We start from the raw sequence: 16,722 nt of genomic DNA, 5'->3' as shown, positions 1-16,722 counted from the left end.
CTATTTCTGCACAATCCAAGTTAGCCCTAATTTTCTACAATATTACATTTTCTTAACACATAAAAATAACAGATTTGCACTTCAAATAAAAAGACTCATAAATCCTGGAATCACAAGAAAATGGGAACAAAAGTAGGTCACCTATACCTTCAAGCCCTCTCCACCATTCAATATAATGGCTGGTTTACCTCAGTCTTCATTATATCAATCGTGGGAATTCACCATGGTCCTCATAGTTACAGTACATCCCTCCCCTCCCCACCCCCCATGCCCTCCTGGCACTAACGTTCATGAGTTAATCTGGGCTGTATGAGGCTATAAATGAACTGCAGACTGCACACCCTGACGAACTGATCATTATCACTGGGGATTTCAACCAGCGCTACCTAAGTTCCATCAGTATTTGGACTTTTCTACGAGAGGGGCAAACACGTTGTACCTTGTGTATATGAACATTTCCAACTCATATTGGGCCCCCACTTCAGATCTTCAGACCACATCTCTGTAATGCTAATTCCAGCAGACAGACCGCTCGTCAGATGCTCCAGATCAGTTCAGAAGAGGTCAAAACATGTTCAAGAAGCAGCAACTGGTGGTAACTGCATCAATCTGGAGGAGTTTTCAGTATCAGTGACCAGCTACATCAGTAAGTGTTCTGACAACGTTACCGTGCTCAAGACCATCATAATTCACTCTAATTAGAAACCATGGATGACAGCGGAGGTGCACGTGCTGCTCAAGAACCGAGACACTGCCTTCAGAGCACACGACAAGGTAGTCCTACCTATTGCAAGAGCCAAGCTGTAAAATGCCATTAGAGAAGCAAAGCAAAGCATGTGCATGCCCAGCACATTCACAGTCACTTCATGAACAGCAAGGACACACGATGCATGTGGAAAGGGATCCAAGACATCACCAACCACAAGACTACACCATCTCCCTGTGGTGGTGATGCCTCCCTCCCAGATGCACTGAACTTCTTTATGTGCTTTGAGGCAAAAAAAAACCATTGTTGCAGCGAAGAAGACTGCCTCTCCTCAAATGACAAAGTGCTGTGACTTGCAGTGGCTGATGTGAAGAGAGAGCTAGGAAAGGTCAACCCATGGAAAGCTGCTGGATGAGATTACATTCCTGGAAGAGTGCTCAGGGGATGTGTGGCTCAGCTAGCAGATGTTCTCATTGACATCTTTAACATCCCCCTGAGAAGCGCCATGGTCCCAATGTGCTTCAAAGCCGCCACCATTGTCCCTGTGCCAAAGAAGTCATCTGTGACCTGCCTCAATGACTACCACTCTGTTGCACTCATGTCCATCATCATGAAGTGCTTTGAGAGGCTTGTCATGGGGCACATCAAGCTCCTGCTGCCCCCATCATTAGACCTCCTGCCATTCACATGTAAACCCCTCTGTTCTACGGACGATTCCATCACCACTGCTCTCCATCTAGCCCTCATCCACCTAGAAAACAAGGACTCATATGCTCGAATGCTGTTTATTGACTTAATTTCGGCATTCAACACAATCATAATACAGTACCTAAAAAGGAAGTGGAGTCTGCTGGGTTTAAACACCTTCCTCTGCAATTGGATTCTTGACTTCCTGTCAGAGACCTCAGGCAGTCCAGATCAGTAACAGCACCTCCTAGACATCACACTGAGCACAGGGGCCCCGCAGGGCTGAGTGCTTTGTCCACTGCTGTTCACTCTGCTGACCCATGACAGTGCAGCTAAACACAGCTCGAACCACATCATCACGTTCACTGACAACATGGTGGGCCTGATCAGTAAGAATGACAAGTCAGCATGCTCCACCGTTGAGTTCATCAAGAATATCAAGTTCCTTGGAGTGCATTTGGTGGAGAATCTCACCTGGTTCCTTAGCACCAGCGCATAGCCAAGAAAGCCCAGCAGCGCCTCTACTTCCTGCGAGGGCTGAGGAAAGTTCATCTCCCACCCTCCACCCTCACTACATTCGACAGAGGATGTATTGAAAGCATCCTGTGCAACTGCATCACCACCTAGTTTAGAAGCTGTACCTCCTCAGACCGCAAGACCCAGCAGGGGAAAGTCAAGTCAGCAGAAAAGATCATTGGGGACTCTCTTCCTATCATGAAGGACATCTACAACACTCGATGCAGGCAAAAGGCAATAAACATTGTGAAAGGATTCCACACACCCCACATATAAACTGTTCTCCCTTCTGCCATTTGGGAGAAGGTACTGCAGCCCTCAAGGCCTTGCATCCAGATTGGGCAACAGCTTTTCCCTCATCCCATCAGGCTCCTGAACTCCCAGAACATTTGTGGATAAGGGGCCATCGACTGTTACTGTATATGTCTTAATATTTTAACGTGTTTAACTTCTAACTTACATTTATGTATATATCCTCTGTGGTCCTGGAGAAACACTATTTTGTCTTTACTGTGCAAGCATGATATGAATGATAAATAAAGGTGACCTGAACTCCCTCTCTGTTCCATATCCCCTCAATTCCCCAATCTTTCAGAAATTGATCTCTCCACTTGAAATAGTTTGAATGAACTAACCTCCATTATTAATCTTCTATGAATACTCCACAACTCATTTGTGATACAAGTTTGCATCAGGACACCAACCATTTATTTTAGACTGATGAAGATTGGAGACTCTGTAAACTCCACATATCTGTTTAAACAATTAAAGAACAGAAATCATTTTACTTTTGTTTTTCATCTTCAATCTTGAGCTGTATGTCAAAGCTTAACTTCCCTTATTCCAAACTACTTCGACAGCCTTCTTCTATATTCATTATCTGTGCCATTGAGAACAGAACATTTTATTTGTGGTGATCAAGCTTGACAGAGATTTAATTCCATCGTAATAAATGGAGCATTGAGAAATAGTCAAAAGTTTTAAACTGTGCAACAAAATTATTACTGTCCGTTGATGTTTGTAGTGCATTTTGCTATTATGTTCTGGGGTTATTTTGCTGTCTAGTTTCTCCTTGTTACCAAAGTGAAGCTATAAATACATTGAGATCTGAATGTTTGCACATACATATTTTAAAAAGCAAAAAAAAAATCATGTGGGCAATGTTGGTACATCATGTATAGGCAAGCATTATTTTTTTGACTCCGCTCTGGTTTGATTGAAATAGTTGATTCAAGTCCAACTCTAGAGATGTGAGTACTCGAGTGATGTAGTAAGAGGATGCTACATGACTGGAGGGATTGTATTTTCAATTAGATTTTAGCTAAGGACTCATCTAACCACTCCGAGGCAAATATTCCTTGGCATAATGTCCAACTATAGCAGGGAAATAAATGATTTAAGATGTCCATACCAATCTTTAGTTCTCAGCTGCCATCAATACAAAAACAAATTACCTTGTCAATTCTTTTATATATGTTTTTGGTAAATGCAGTTTTTTTGTTAACTTGCCAAGTATTCATGGATATCTTCAACATCTCACTCCGAAAGGGCATGGTGTGACAGAGTATTTAGAGGTGGTTTGGGAGGAATTGTTAGAGCAACTTGCACACACACATTTTAAAACATAGAATATTTGCAGGACTTTTGCACGAGGCAACAAAATATTGACAGCAGCTTGCCTGAGAGAGCATGTGATCTTTGCAGGCAGAAAGGAGAAGAGTTTTGCTCTCAGAGGGGGAGGGTGTGAAACAGAGAGGAGAGAAACAGAAATCCATTCCAGAGGGACAAGCTGGCAAACTTGGGAAGGGTGCCTGGTCAAAGGAAAAGACTAGCGGTGTGAAAGGTGACCTGAAAGAAAGACAATCATCTGGAGAACCCTGAAGGGGGCAAGTTTAATCAGCAAGACTGATTGAGAAGGAATCAGTTGCAGATATCCTGGAAATGGAATCTCTCTCTGAAAACCAGCAAGAACCCTCCTAAGTGGTAACCATTTGCCTGTTAAACACCAAAGCCTGGTGAACTTTGTTAATGCTAACTTCTGTGCACAGTACAAGAATTGCCTGCAACCAGTGAGATTGGACTGTGACCCAAAGAACTTTTTAAATCTTAAATATACATTACACACACCTGCGCTTAGTGTTAGAGGGGGGATTAAGTAGTTAGGTAGGTTAAGTAATAAGTTAAAGTTTAATTCTATTTTCTTGTTCAAATATAATTAAAAACTACTTTTGTTTAAGTAACCCTGGGTTGTAGTGCATATCTATTGCTGCTGGTTTTTGGGGTCCTCTGGACTCCGTAACTGTGGTACCCACCTGTTTCAAACAGGCATCAATCATAACAGTCTAAGAATCTGATAACCTGCCGATATGACTATCGATCAGTGGCATTCATATGCTCAGTGTTGAAGTGTTTTCAAAGGCTGGTGTTGAAGCATAAAGTTCTTGTATGAGTGGCGACATGGATCCATTCCATTTTGCCAATCGTAGCAACAGGTCTACAGTAGATGCCATTTCACCGGCTGTACACAAAGCCTTAGATTCTCTACTCTTTATTGACTACAGTTCGACATTTAATACAATCATCCCCTCAACAATGATTAGCAAACTCCAAGATTTGAGACTCAACACCCCCACTGTGTGATTGGATCCTGGATTTCCTCACCTCCAGGCCACAATCAATGAGGATTGGTAAGAACATCTCACAATCTCCATTAGTATCAGAGCACCACAGGGCTGCAATTCTTAGCACCTGCTCTACAACTATGTCTGTATGCTTTGGTACAACCACAATATCATCCACAAATTCTCTGATGATACCACTGAGTGGATACTATAAAAAGGGTAATTCAGTCAGCATACAGGAGGTAGATTGAAAATTTGGTGCACCAACCACAACTTTGCTCTCAATATCACCAAAACCAAGGAGCTGATTTTTTACTTCAGGAAGGGAAAACCAGAGGTGCACAATCCAGAGATGATTGGTGGATCAGAGGTGGAGAGGGTTATCAAATTTAGATCTTGGGAGTCACTATCTCAGACAATCTATCCTGGACCAAACATACAAATGGGATCGTGAAGAAAGTACATCAGCACCTCTATATCTTCAATTTTCAGAGCTTTGGTATGACATCGGAAATCCTTGAAAATTTCTACAGGTGTGTGATGGAAAGTGTGCTGACCGGCTACATCATGGTCTGGTATGAGGACACCAATACCCCTGAGCGTAAATCCCTGCAAAAGCCCAGGACAACACAGGCAAAACCCTCCACACTACTGAGTTCATCTGCAGGGAATGCTGCCATTGGAGAGCATTCATCAAGGATCCACACCACCCAGTAAGCGCTCTGTTCTCACTGCTACTATCAAGAAAGAGGTACAGGTGCCACAAGACTCGCACCACCAGGTTCAGGAACAGCTTCTACCCCTCAACCATCAGACTTGTCAACAACAAACTCAATCAGGGGCTTGTTTAAGGGGTTGTTTAAGGACTCTAAATTTTATTGATTATCTCTGTATGTTTTTTTACATTTCTTTATTAGTTTAGATGTGTAGGTTGAGTCAGGTTTTTTTTGTACTACCAATAAGTGATAATTTTTCTTGCCCACAGAAACAAGAATCTCAGGGTTGTATGTGATCTCATGTATGTAATCTGGCACTAAATCTGAAATCTGAATCAGAGATGTGCAGTGGTTTAATGAAGATGAGGTTAACTGCGCTAGTGGGTGGCACAGTTAGCGTAGCAGTTGGCGCTCCAGTGATCGGGACTGGGGTTTGAATCCCACGCTGCCTGTGAGGAGATTGTATATTCTCCCCGCATCTGCATGGGTTTCCTCTGGGTGCTCCAGTTTCCTCCCACCCTTCAAAATGTACTGGGAGTGGTAGGTCAATTGGTGTAATTGGGCGGTACAGTCTCTTGGGCTGAAAGGACCTGTTTCTGTGCTGTATGTCTAAATTTCAATAATGCTACAAAGGGATGGAAAGTGCATAGAATGGGAAGATATTAGGAAAAAGCAGGGTTGAATAATTTTGCTGCAGATGGATAGATAAAAAATATACTGAACAACATCTCACTAGCTGGAACATTGCATATCTGCAAATGTTTTGGATTTTACACATATTTTCCAGTAATTCATGAATCTCCACAGGCTGTAGTGAATACAGTTCATCAATCTTGTGTCTGTATAGCTACACCTGTTTTCTGTTGAGGTCTTTGGGTTAGTCAACCAGAAAAAAAGATATGTGGAAAAGTATCAGAGAAAGATATTGTGATCCATCAGCCAATGATTGGGGAAAGGTTGTGACTTTCCTTCAGGTCTTCCTCAATCATTAATCAATGTCTACAAGCCCCATAAAAGAGGTACAAACCTGATTGGCTGATTACCAGAGTTCAGGAAAAGATAGGCATAGATTGTGATAGGTGCACAGTCCATTGATGAGGTTGGAGCATGCAAAGCCACAGGAGTTGAGTGTTTTTGGGGGAGGCTGATGTCACAACCTGCAATGAGGTCAGTACCTGGGAGAGGCAATAGGTAACTGTATTAGTAGGAATGGGCTCATTCATGGACTGAAAAGATCAACTAAACTAAATCAAGGAATATATGAACTCATTGCTATCATTTTAGCGCAAATAAAATAGGCCTATTTGGCAATAAATCGATTTATTATTGGGTAAAAATAGTAGAGGAATAATGATTAACTTATTAATTAAACAAGAAAATCTGTTGATGTTGTGATTGTAGCATTATACACAAAAGTATTGGAGAAACTCGGCAGTTCACGCAGCATTCATTGGAAGAAAAGATATACATACAGCCAATATTTTGGGCTTGAGCCCTTCATCAAGGTATGAGCAAAAAGTAGACAGATACCTGAATAAAAAGGTTGGGGAGGAGGGAAGAAGGAGCACAGGCCAACAAGTAGGAGGAGGTCATATTTGGAGATGGGTAGGAGGACAGAAGAGAAGAATGCTGAGAAATGATAGGGAGAGGGAAGGGAGTCTGCAGAGCTGGAGGAAAGGAGAGAGGGAGAGGGTAAAAGGGAGCGAGGATAAGCCTAATGGAAATCAGAGAAGTTGATGTTAATGCCATCTGGTTGAAAAATGCCCAAATGGAATATTATGTGTTGTACCTGCAGTCATGGGTAGGTACCAAGGGGGCAATCGGTGAGAAGGGATGAGTGGACAAGCAAATTAAGGAGGGAGCATACCCACAGAAGGTGGAGAGGGGAAGGAGTATCTGGTGATGGGATCATGATGTAGGTGGCAGAAATTACGTTGGATTCAGAGGCTGGTGATTGGTAGTTGAGGATAAGAGGAATACTGACCTTGTTGCACCTAGGGTCGGAGATTACCAGGGCATATGTGCAGGAAGTGTGGGTAAGGACAGAATTCATGGTAGGAAAGCAGCAGCCATGATTTTTTTGAAGGAGGATATCTCGAATGATCAGTCCTTCGAAGTGAAGCAACACACTTCACTTGTGAATCTGCAGGGTCTTCTAGTGCATCTAGTGCTCCCGTTATGTGCTATACATCAGAGAGACTGGACATATACTGGAAAATAATTTAATTGAGGACCTTCTCTCTGTCCACTACAATAGTGGAGACCTCCCAGTAGCCAATTGACATGTCTGTCCATGTCCTCATGCACTGCCAAACCAAGGCTACCTGCTAATTCAAGGAAAAGCATTGCATCTGGGCATTCTCCAATCAGATGCATTAATATCGACTTACTTGGTTTCCATTGGGGTTCTCCCTTTCTCTCTTTCCCTGTCCCTCTGCCTTTTCTCTAGCTCCCCACCCCCTTTTCTCTCCATTTCTGCCATCATTTCTCAGTTTTTTTCTCATGCCCAATATCCAAGCCTGGTGGCCTGTACTCCACTTTTTTATTCAAACACCTGCTTACTTCTGCATACCTTGATGAAAGGCTCAGGCCTGAAACGTTCATGTATCTTTGCTTCCTGTGAATGCTGCATGACCTGCTGAGTTTCTCCAGCAATTTTGTGTATTAAATTAACTCAATTATTCACTTTTGTGTAAAGGATTCATGTTCTTGAACCAGTTCAACTCAGGAAATGCAATTTATGCAAATAAATTCCAAAAAGGCATTTCCAATTTGGCAGTGTCAACAAGCAGATGGAGATACTCAGGAGACAGCTGATGCTGAAATCTGAAGCTCGATCTTTGTTTGGCATTCGCCAATCTATTGCTTCTGCCATCATGTTTCTTTTTTTTTTATTTTTTATTTTTCACACTATAAACCATACTGACCAAAATACATACAGACATTTTTTGCCATCATGTTTCTTGAATCCCACCTGAATCCTATCCTTCCCACTTTACTTATACTTCTCCTATACCTTTCCCAGTTTCAATAAATCTTTTTGGCTCAAAACACTGACCACTTTTTTCTCCCATTAATGCTGCTTACCCATTGAGTTCCTTCAGCAGAATACGATTAACAAGCAAATAGTGTTTTTTAAAATAAATTATGTTAAAATTTCATCCCATGAATCAGTGGCTTAGTTATCCACCATTGACAGAAGAATTTGAGTGGCCCATTCGACTCTCCACAGATACCATGAACATCCCACCCCTCTTTAGGGTGAGACAAAGTAAACAATCCTCTCTCCTCCTTGTTCCTTCAGTACATATAGTTGTGCAATTTTGAAATCCTCATTTGTTGGCCAGTGATGAGGAATATAAACATATGCAGCCAAAATGTATTAATATTTGAAGACTTCAACATTGCTAGTAAGGCCAACATTTGTTACAGCCCTAATTGCCTCCTAGGACAGTGATGAACCACTATATTCCCTGTGGTGAAAATGGCCCCACTGTGCCTTTGGGCAAGGGGAATTCTTGGCAATTTTGTACAATCACCCATAATAAGGAAAACAAAGACCTCAGCAGCATGGACTTGGACCACGGAAATTGCAAGCTCAGGAAGTGCAGAAATATGTACAGTGGTATCCTCCTAGCAGATCCCATTGCCACTAGTGCAAGACTTTCTCCGCAAAGAGACCTGCAGCAAATCTGGAGATAAGCCGGCATCCAAAGACACTGCCGCTTACAGCAGTGCTCAGGATGTGACAATCACGTCCCTTCTTCCTTTTGGAGACTGCAGCAACACACAATCTCAGGATTCAGATTTATTGTCAGAGTACATACATAACATCACATACAACCCTATAAGATTCCTTTTCCCTGTGGGCATAGCAGAATTACCACTAATTGGAAGTTCAAAAAATAAACTACACAGCATAAAACATGTAAACAAAAAAGAACTGCAAATGGATAATGAATGTAAACAAATTTACTGTGCAATACAGAGAGAACAAAATGAAAATCAATAAAGTGTACAAGTCAGAGTCATTAAATGAGTCTCTGGTTGAGTTTGTCATTGAGGAGTCTGATGATGGAGGGATAGCCATTGTTTCTGAACCTCATGGTGTGAGTTTTGTGGCACCTATGCCTCTTTTTTGATGGCAACAGCAGGAACAGAGCATGTCCTAGGTGGTGAGGATCCTTGATGATTGCTGCTGCTCTCCGATGTCAGCATTCCCTGTAGTGCCCACTCAGTAGTGGGCAAGGTTTTGCCTGTGATGTCCTGGGCTGTGTCCACTGCCTTTTAGAGGATTTTATGTTCAGGGGTATTGATGTTTCCATACCAGACTGTGATGCTGGTCAGCACATTTTCCACAACACCTCAGTAGAAATTTGCCAGGGTTTCTGATATCATACCAAACCACCGCAACCTTCTGAGGACGTAGAGACGCTGACGTGCTTTCTTCATGATCCCATTGGTGTGTTGGGTCCAGGAATGATCCTCTAAGATAGTGACTCCCAAGAACCTTCTCCATATCTGATTCCCCACATCCTCCCACCCTTCAATCACATGGCATAAACATCGACTTTTTTGCTTTGCTGCTTCCATTTTTCCCCTCCCCCTTTTCCTGACCTTACAGTTCTTTCACCCACAAAGCCCTACCATTTCCACCTCCCCCTCATTGCTGCTGTCCCCTCCCTCCTTTCGACACATAAAATCTCCTGCCTTGTCACCCTCCCCCTACTCTTTTGTTCAGATGCTTGCAGGCGTTCTCTCATACTTTGATGAAGGGCTCAAGCTTACATATCTTTGCCTTTGCTACATAAAGGACACTGTTTGACCTATTGAATTTCTCCAGCATTTTGTGATTTTACCTCTGATCCCCCAATGATAACTAGATTGTATGCATTGGCTTTCATTTCCTGAAGTCAACAATCAGCTCCTTAGTTTTGGTGACATCGAGTGTAAGGTTGTTGTTGGTGCACCATTCAGCCAAGTTTTCAACCTCCATCCTGTATGCTCATTCATCCCCTTCCTTTATACAACCCACTACCGTGGTATCGTTGGCAAATTTGTAAATGATGCTATTGTCATACTGAGCCATATTCATAGGTATCAAGTGAGAAAAGCAGGGAGCTCAGAACACATCCCTGTTGTGCCCCAGTACTGATGGAAATTGTGGAGAAGTTCTTACCAGTTTTTACTGATCGTGGTCAGGAGGTGAGGAAAACCATGATCCAATTACACAGAGGGACATTAACTCTCAAGTCTTGGAGTTTGCTGATCGGTTTTGAGGGGATGATGGTGTTAAATGCCAAGCTGTAGTTGATAAAGAGCATCTTGATGGATGCATCTTTGCTGTCCAGGTGATCCAGGTCTTTGTGTCGAGTCAGTGAGATGGCAATAGGTTACTGCAATAGATGAAAGAGAATGTCTTCATTGTCACCTCTCAGACAGAGGCTGATACGCTTCATCACCAGTCTTTCAAAACACTGCAACTGGTTGCTCGTCGTTAAGGCAGCTTGCCAGAGCAACTCAGCTTGTCGAGCAGCATCAGTAAAAGAAAAGAAAATGAATGCTCAACGTTTCGAACCAAAACACAGGAGCACCCTTAATCAAAAGTGTCCGCTCAAAACATCTGCCATTCTTTTCTTGTCCACTAGTAGATTGTGTTTGTTTCTACCTTCTAATTGGCTGAGTGAAGCAAAGTTTTGAAGTCAATTTCATTCGCCTGAAGGTCCTTTGTTTATTTTTTTATATATATTTAAAAGCAATCAGCCCAAAATGAAAGGTACATAAAAGTAATGCCTGTTTATGACACGAATTCATTGTGTGTATTTTTAATGCAAAAAAATTATTTGTTGGAATCTTTTGCATTTTTTCTGCTTGAGGTTGGGCAGGCGCCTGATGGGCTGCCTTACATCCGGGCGCGTGACGCGGCTGCGGGGGTTCATAGAGGAGCGGTGGAGACAGATGCTGCTGAGGGTTTGTGGCGACGAGGGCGGGTGTCGTGTTTGGATTTTTGTAGTCGTTAATGTTATCGCTTTCTCGGCCACTTGTGTTCTCTTTGTGTCGGCATTTGGTGCGTGGTAGGCTCGGGCTGCCCCCGGTGCCTGAGGCCGCTGAGTAAGCTGCCGGGTCACCTGGGGAGCGGTTCGGTGCCCTCTTTTCTTCCCCAAGCGCAAACTTTTTATTTTCCCCTTTCCTTTAATTTCCCTTCTCTCAACCAAGCGCCTCATAAACCAGACTGTTTTCAGGTACGTGTACTTGTTTGTAGGAAGTGGTCTCGGTTTAGTACTGTGGAGAAGGAATGGGTTTTTGTAATTGAAGCCACTTTGACTTTATGCATTTTCCTATTTTTAACCTGAATAGTTAGTCCGGTGTTCTGCTTCGTCTATTTGTGTTGCCCTTAATTTAGGTTTTAATTTTGATTGAAATATTATCCATTGGTCAATGAGAGCCTAGTTACATTTTGTATTGTAACATTTGAATAGTTTGTCTGTACTAAACAAAAATTTAGGTCTTTTAATGTTGTCTTTAAACTTGGCAGGCATGGAGAAAAAAGAATGGATTGAAGAAAAAGTTCATTTAAATACATTAAAAATGTGTGGGATGAGGAAGCCATACACATATTCCAAGGTAAGTTCAAATGTTTGTATGCATTTTGAACAATTTTCTACCCTAGTTACACCTTGTTGCATTTTTATTTGCCAAGAGTCCATCTCTCTCTAAATATCAAGTATTCCTGCCACCTTTTGAGGGCTAGTTCCAAATTCTTGGACAGCTGGGAGATGAATTTGCTTCTGTCCAAATAATTTTCAACATTCATTCCCTGCTAGATGTTTTTCAAGAAGAACCCTCCTCTCCATAGGCACTCTGTCAAGAACTCTTAAGGATCTTGTATGTTTTGAGTTTCCTTTTGCTTTACTGATTTCTAGCAGAGGGAAGTCAAGTTTGTCCAAATCTTTTACCAAAGGAAGGTATTTCCATTTCTTGGAACTTTCTAAATTCCTCCTTTCAATTAGAACAATTTGTTACACTGCAAATTACCCATAAAAATGCATTTATGGAAAGATTGGATAATGGAGGCAGGTAATTATAATGATTCTATGTAATGTGAAGTTGGGTGGTAATGCTGAAATTAATTGTTTTCCAGGTTTTATTAAGCATTGCAACACTAAAATTCCAGTAACCAGCTAAATGCCAGTGTCTTTACCTTGTACAATGTGGTGCAAAATATTCTTTGAAGCATTCAATTTAATATCACAATGCATATGAGAAAGTATTGAAGAGGAGGGACCAATGAAGAAGAGATGTGGGAGGATGATGGCACTCAAAACAATTTGTACTAAAATAATCAGTTTATAAGAGTGCCTTTTTGGATGTGCTTTAAAGATGCATATAAGCTTGTGGTGTACTCGGGTTTATTGATACCTGCTATCTTGGTCAAGTTGGAATAATGAAAATTCAACATAGGCAAGGGTTAGAAAATGTTTGCAGTATTTCTCAAGTTGAGAGAAGTGAGGAAATTTAAAAAATAAGTTGTAAACTAGAATTTATTTTTAAAATTAATCTCAAATGAATTGTATCCCTATTCAATTTAAATTATATGTTGAGACTTGTTTTGTTTCTTGTTCTTTAACCGTACATCCAGAAGTGGACTATTTGGCTGTAAAGTAATTATCCAAAGATTCACCCTAGTCTGTTCCACTGGTCTTTTTACAAGGGTTTCTCATTCTGTGCCACTAGCTTTTCAAGTAATTGACCAGTTCCTAATTTAAGCTTCAACCACTCTTGAATTTATTGTTTTAGTTTTTAGACCAATTTCTTGAAATACTATCCAGTTAAGTCATTTTTTTCCCCAGTGGGGCCAGCTGTTTCCAAATGCTTTAACAATCCTTTTTGGAAACCTGATCAAATTTTCCATTCTGAATTTCAAATTTCTCATTTGTTCCTTATCCTAATAAAGCTCCTTATTCTGTGAGGATAGAAATCCTTGGTAACATGCTCAGGATTGGTGCATGAGTATCATTCTAAATGTTGTGCCTCTGCTGTAAGCTTCAAATGTTTTTAATTGTATTTGTGTCATTTATTTTTAAAAACTTGGTTTGAACTGCATTAATGACTTGGATTTTTACCATGTGTCTTGAAGTTGATTTGATATTTTCATTGTGGTGATGTAATATTTAGTGAACTGTATATACTGATCAGTTTACCACATGTAATTTCTCAAACATTTTTGGTTTTTGAAACTGGTATTTGGCACTTAATCATGCATTGTCTGCAAACATGTTTGAAACTTCATTAGCTAAAGCAAATCCATTATTTAGTCACAGATCTTGAGTTTTTGGATAGATACAACCTTTTTAATCCTAAAGTGCTTGCATGTACCTTCAGCTATGCTTGTCAAATTGCAGTTTTGTGTTTGGGAATGGCATGTTTTCCTGTTTACTTGTGAATAAACGATCATAAAATGGGTATTTTTGTCAAATCCAAACACAGTCTGCAGTATTGAGATAAAATATCTTGGCTCAAAATGTCATTTGCTCTTTTACTTCTGTTTCTGCTTGACCCACCAAGTTCTTGAGCAGATTGATTTCAGATTCTCGCATCTGCAGTCTCCTGTGTCTCCAATCTTACTGAATTCAGTAATGATCTGCTTGACAACAAATGTTCTGTTTTATAAGTGCTTTGTGATCCTGAGTTCAGTGTGGTTCTGCTTTTTATGAAGCAAAACAAAAAGCTTGTGGATTGAGGCTATAATTTTTTTCATTTCTCACTCTTCAACTTTGTAAAATTTTCATTAGATTTCATTTACACTGATGTGTTCAAACTTTGAAATATATCTGAATTTGGTTTCAAATTTTGCCCACTAATCTGTGCATCTGAATACTTGATGGCCTAGATTTGAGATGAGGGTGAAATTCTGCCATATGTGGGTTATCATTAAGAGTTGAGATCAGTATTTGAGAATTTGTTCCATTGATGCCATAATGACATCAATGAGCCCTGTTTAATTTTATTTACTGATTCTTCATGACTTAAAAAAATTCATTTACAGAAGTTAAAATGTTAATTATGCTTGGGTTTAGAAATGTTCTGATTCAGACTTTACCAAGCCTAAAGCTTTTCAACCATTGGAAATGCTCTATTGTATTCTCAAAGCTTCAGCAGTCTGTAAATGAGGATAAAATCTGTTTGTTTTTTTTTAAAAAAAACAAAACACTGGAGTCTATAATTTTCTGCAGCATTTCTTCAGTCCTTTGAATTTAGCTGTTTACACACTGAAGCCACCTCCATGTGCTTCACTAATACTTTAAGTTCTCCATCCTCTGAAGAATTATAAAATTCATCTTCCATTTTCCAGTGAATTAAGAATTGATTTTACTTTTGTCAGCAACTAAATTGACAATTAAATTTGATTTTGTTCAGTAGGCACATTACCAAAACCTTTGACTCTCAATATTTGCATGAAAATCTGACCAGTTAAATTTGAGATTTGTAGTGCAAAGTTTAAATACCATAAACAATAAATCATTTCAAAAAGGTTCAACTAACATCATGCATTTGTACTCTACCATCAGAATGAATACTACGGAGTTGGAGATGAAGCTTTAAAGTTAGCAATCAAAATAACATTCTCTTCATTTGGATGAGCCTCCTCCTTGTGTTTTTCATTGTTATTTTAACTTCCATGCAAGAAGAAAAATGCTGAAGACATTCAGGGATCCAGAATGTTATAAAAGGCCAAGTGTCCTTTAAAATTCTGGAGCCTTTCAGTTTTGTCGCAAAATAACAAGAACAGTGAGAAGGGTTCTTCTGTGAACAGACCAACAAGTTGTTAATACAGCAATATATATAACATCAATTGGAGTACAGATCACAATGAAAAGAAAGATCAATTAGCACCAGGCAGGAGCAGCATAACTGTATTTTGATCCTGAACGAACCCTTAACAGTGAAGGGCTGTTCAAGTTTTTAAACAAAACATTCGCTGCCTTGTCTAGGCATGTGGATTATTTTGCTTGATGACAATCAAAGGCTCTGGCTGTGAGAGCAAGAAATGGCAGAGCTGAATGAGGATAATTTTTTTGTTGGTTTTACTTTTCATTTTCTTGAACCCCAACCACTAAGCAAGGGTTAAAATATAACACGGGAATTGAGTGACAACAGCCTGGAGATGGACAGCACAGTACCAAAGCTTCAGAACCCTAATTCTTTAGGTTATGATAATAGTCCATAAATGGGCCCCACATCTTATAGAAGTTGAGATTTGATTTTCTAAACTTAAACAAGATATAATATGAACCTTAGTGTAGGTGGAGTATTGTCTTTCCATTTAATCAAAATTGTGTGTCTGGGTATCAATGAAGTAAAATATAAAATTCAGTTTTGAGATGGGGTCAGTAAAACATCATTCTAAAATGATCGGGATTGAGCAATTAAAGGCAAGATTCCACTTTGATCATACGAATCACTGATAATGTTTTCTAAACTCTGGCAAGAAGCATCATTAATTCTACATTTCCCACAGAGGATTTTTATCTGAATAAAAATGAGGCAATTTAATTTTAGATGTGTACTCTATGGATCACTTTAAATTGCAACAGTGTCATGCATAAAAGGAGGTAGTATTAATCAGATTACAAATAGAATCTCACACCTTATCGAGAATGAAAGATTTAAATTCTTTTTCCAACCATTCTTGATTTTAAGTAATGAGGCTGTTCTTAAATCAAGCAAATTATTATAAATAAGAGACATTAAACATTTATGACAAAGTTGTAAAGCAAAAAGTGTATCAAGGATGTATGCCTCGGGGATTTGCAGAAAGGGATCTGAGATTGAACAAAATGTCTAACTTGTAAATTTTTTTTTTTAAAAGTGTTTGGTAGGTTAAATTTTACGACTACTTGTTCAAAGGAAGCAAAATTATTGCAAATAAAAAGGTCTTTAAAACATTAAATACCCATTCTGTGCCAGTCATGAAAGACAGTATCTTGCAAAGAAGGTTGAAAAAGATGATTAGACATAATTGGGCTGGCAAGAGAAAAGCTCTGAAAATCCAAAAATCTTCTATTTTGTACCCATATTCTCAAACTATATCTAATTATTGTTTAAAGAGGATAAAGACTCTAAAATTGCCAACATAAAAGTACTTAGTAAAATTCAGTTTAATTTCTATCCATGAAGAGCAGTCAAATAGATTATTGAAGTATAACAAAAGGAGCAATTTGTGTATATTGACCACCACATAATAAAATCTAAAATTAGGAAATTCTAATTCATCATTCCTTTCAGCTTTTTAAAGATGAGCTTTATTTAAGTGGGAGTATTTTTTCTTGCCATATGTAGAAAGATAGAAGTGAATCAAAAATTGATATAGATTAGAAAATATACAAAAATTTAGGCAAAAATGTTCTTTTTATTAGAATTGATGCAACCAATCATGGAAATGGATCAAGGTGACCATCTTAATGGCAGTAATTTC

The 16,722-nt window shown here is 39.6% G+C and overlaps 1 protein-coding gene across 11 annotated transcripts in view; it reads left to right on the top strand.

The window, feature by feature from the left end:
* Positions 1-16,722, top strand: part of eif4enif1 (eukaryotic translation initiation factor 4E nuclear import factor 1) — an 85,488-nt gene that overhangs the window by 17,898 nt on the left and 50,868 nt on the right. For 9 of the 11 annotated variants that reach the window (XM_069933089.1, XM_069933087.1, XM_069933090.1 and 6 more), the window contains one exon: positions 11,782-11,870. In XM_069933089.1, the coding sequence (XP_069789190.1) occupies positions 11,782-11,870 (89 nt within the window). The other 2 variants (XM_069933081.1, XM_069933085.1) reach the window with 2 other exon arrangements.

This window comes from Narcine bancroftii, chromosome 4 (genome assembly GCF_036971445.1).
Source record: "Narcine bancroftii isolate sNarBan1 chromosome 4, sNarBan1.hap1, whole genome shotgun sequence".
Lineage (NCBI taxonomy): Eukaryota > Metazoa > Chordata > Chondrichthyes > Torpediniformes > Narcinidae > Narcine > Narcine bancroftii.
This window is presented reverse-complemented; position numbering and strand designations above follow the sequence as displayed.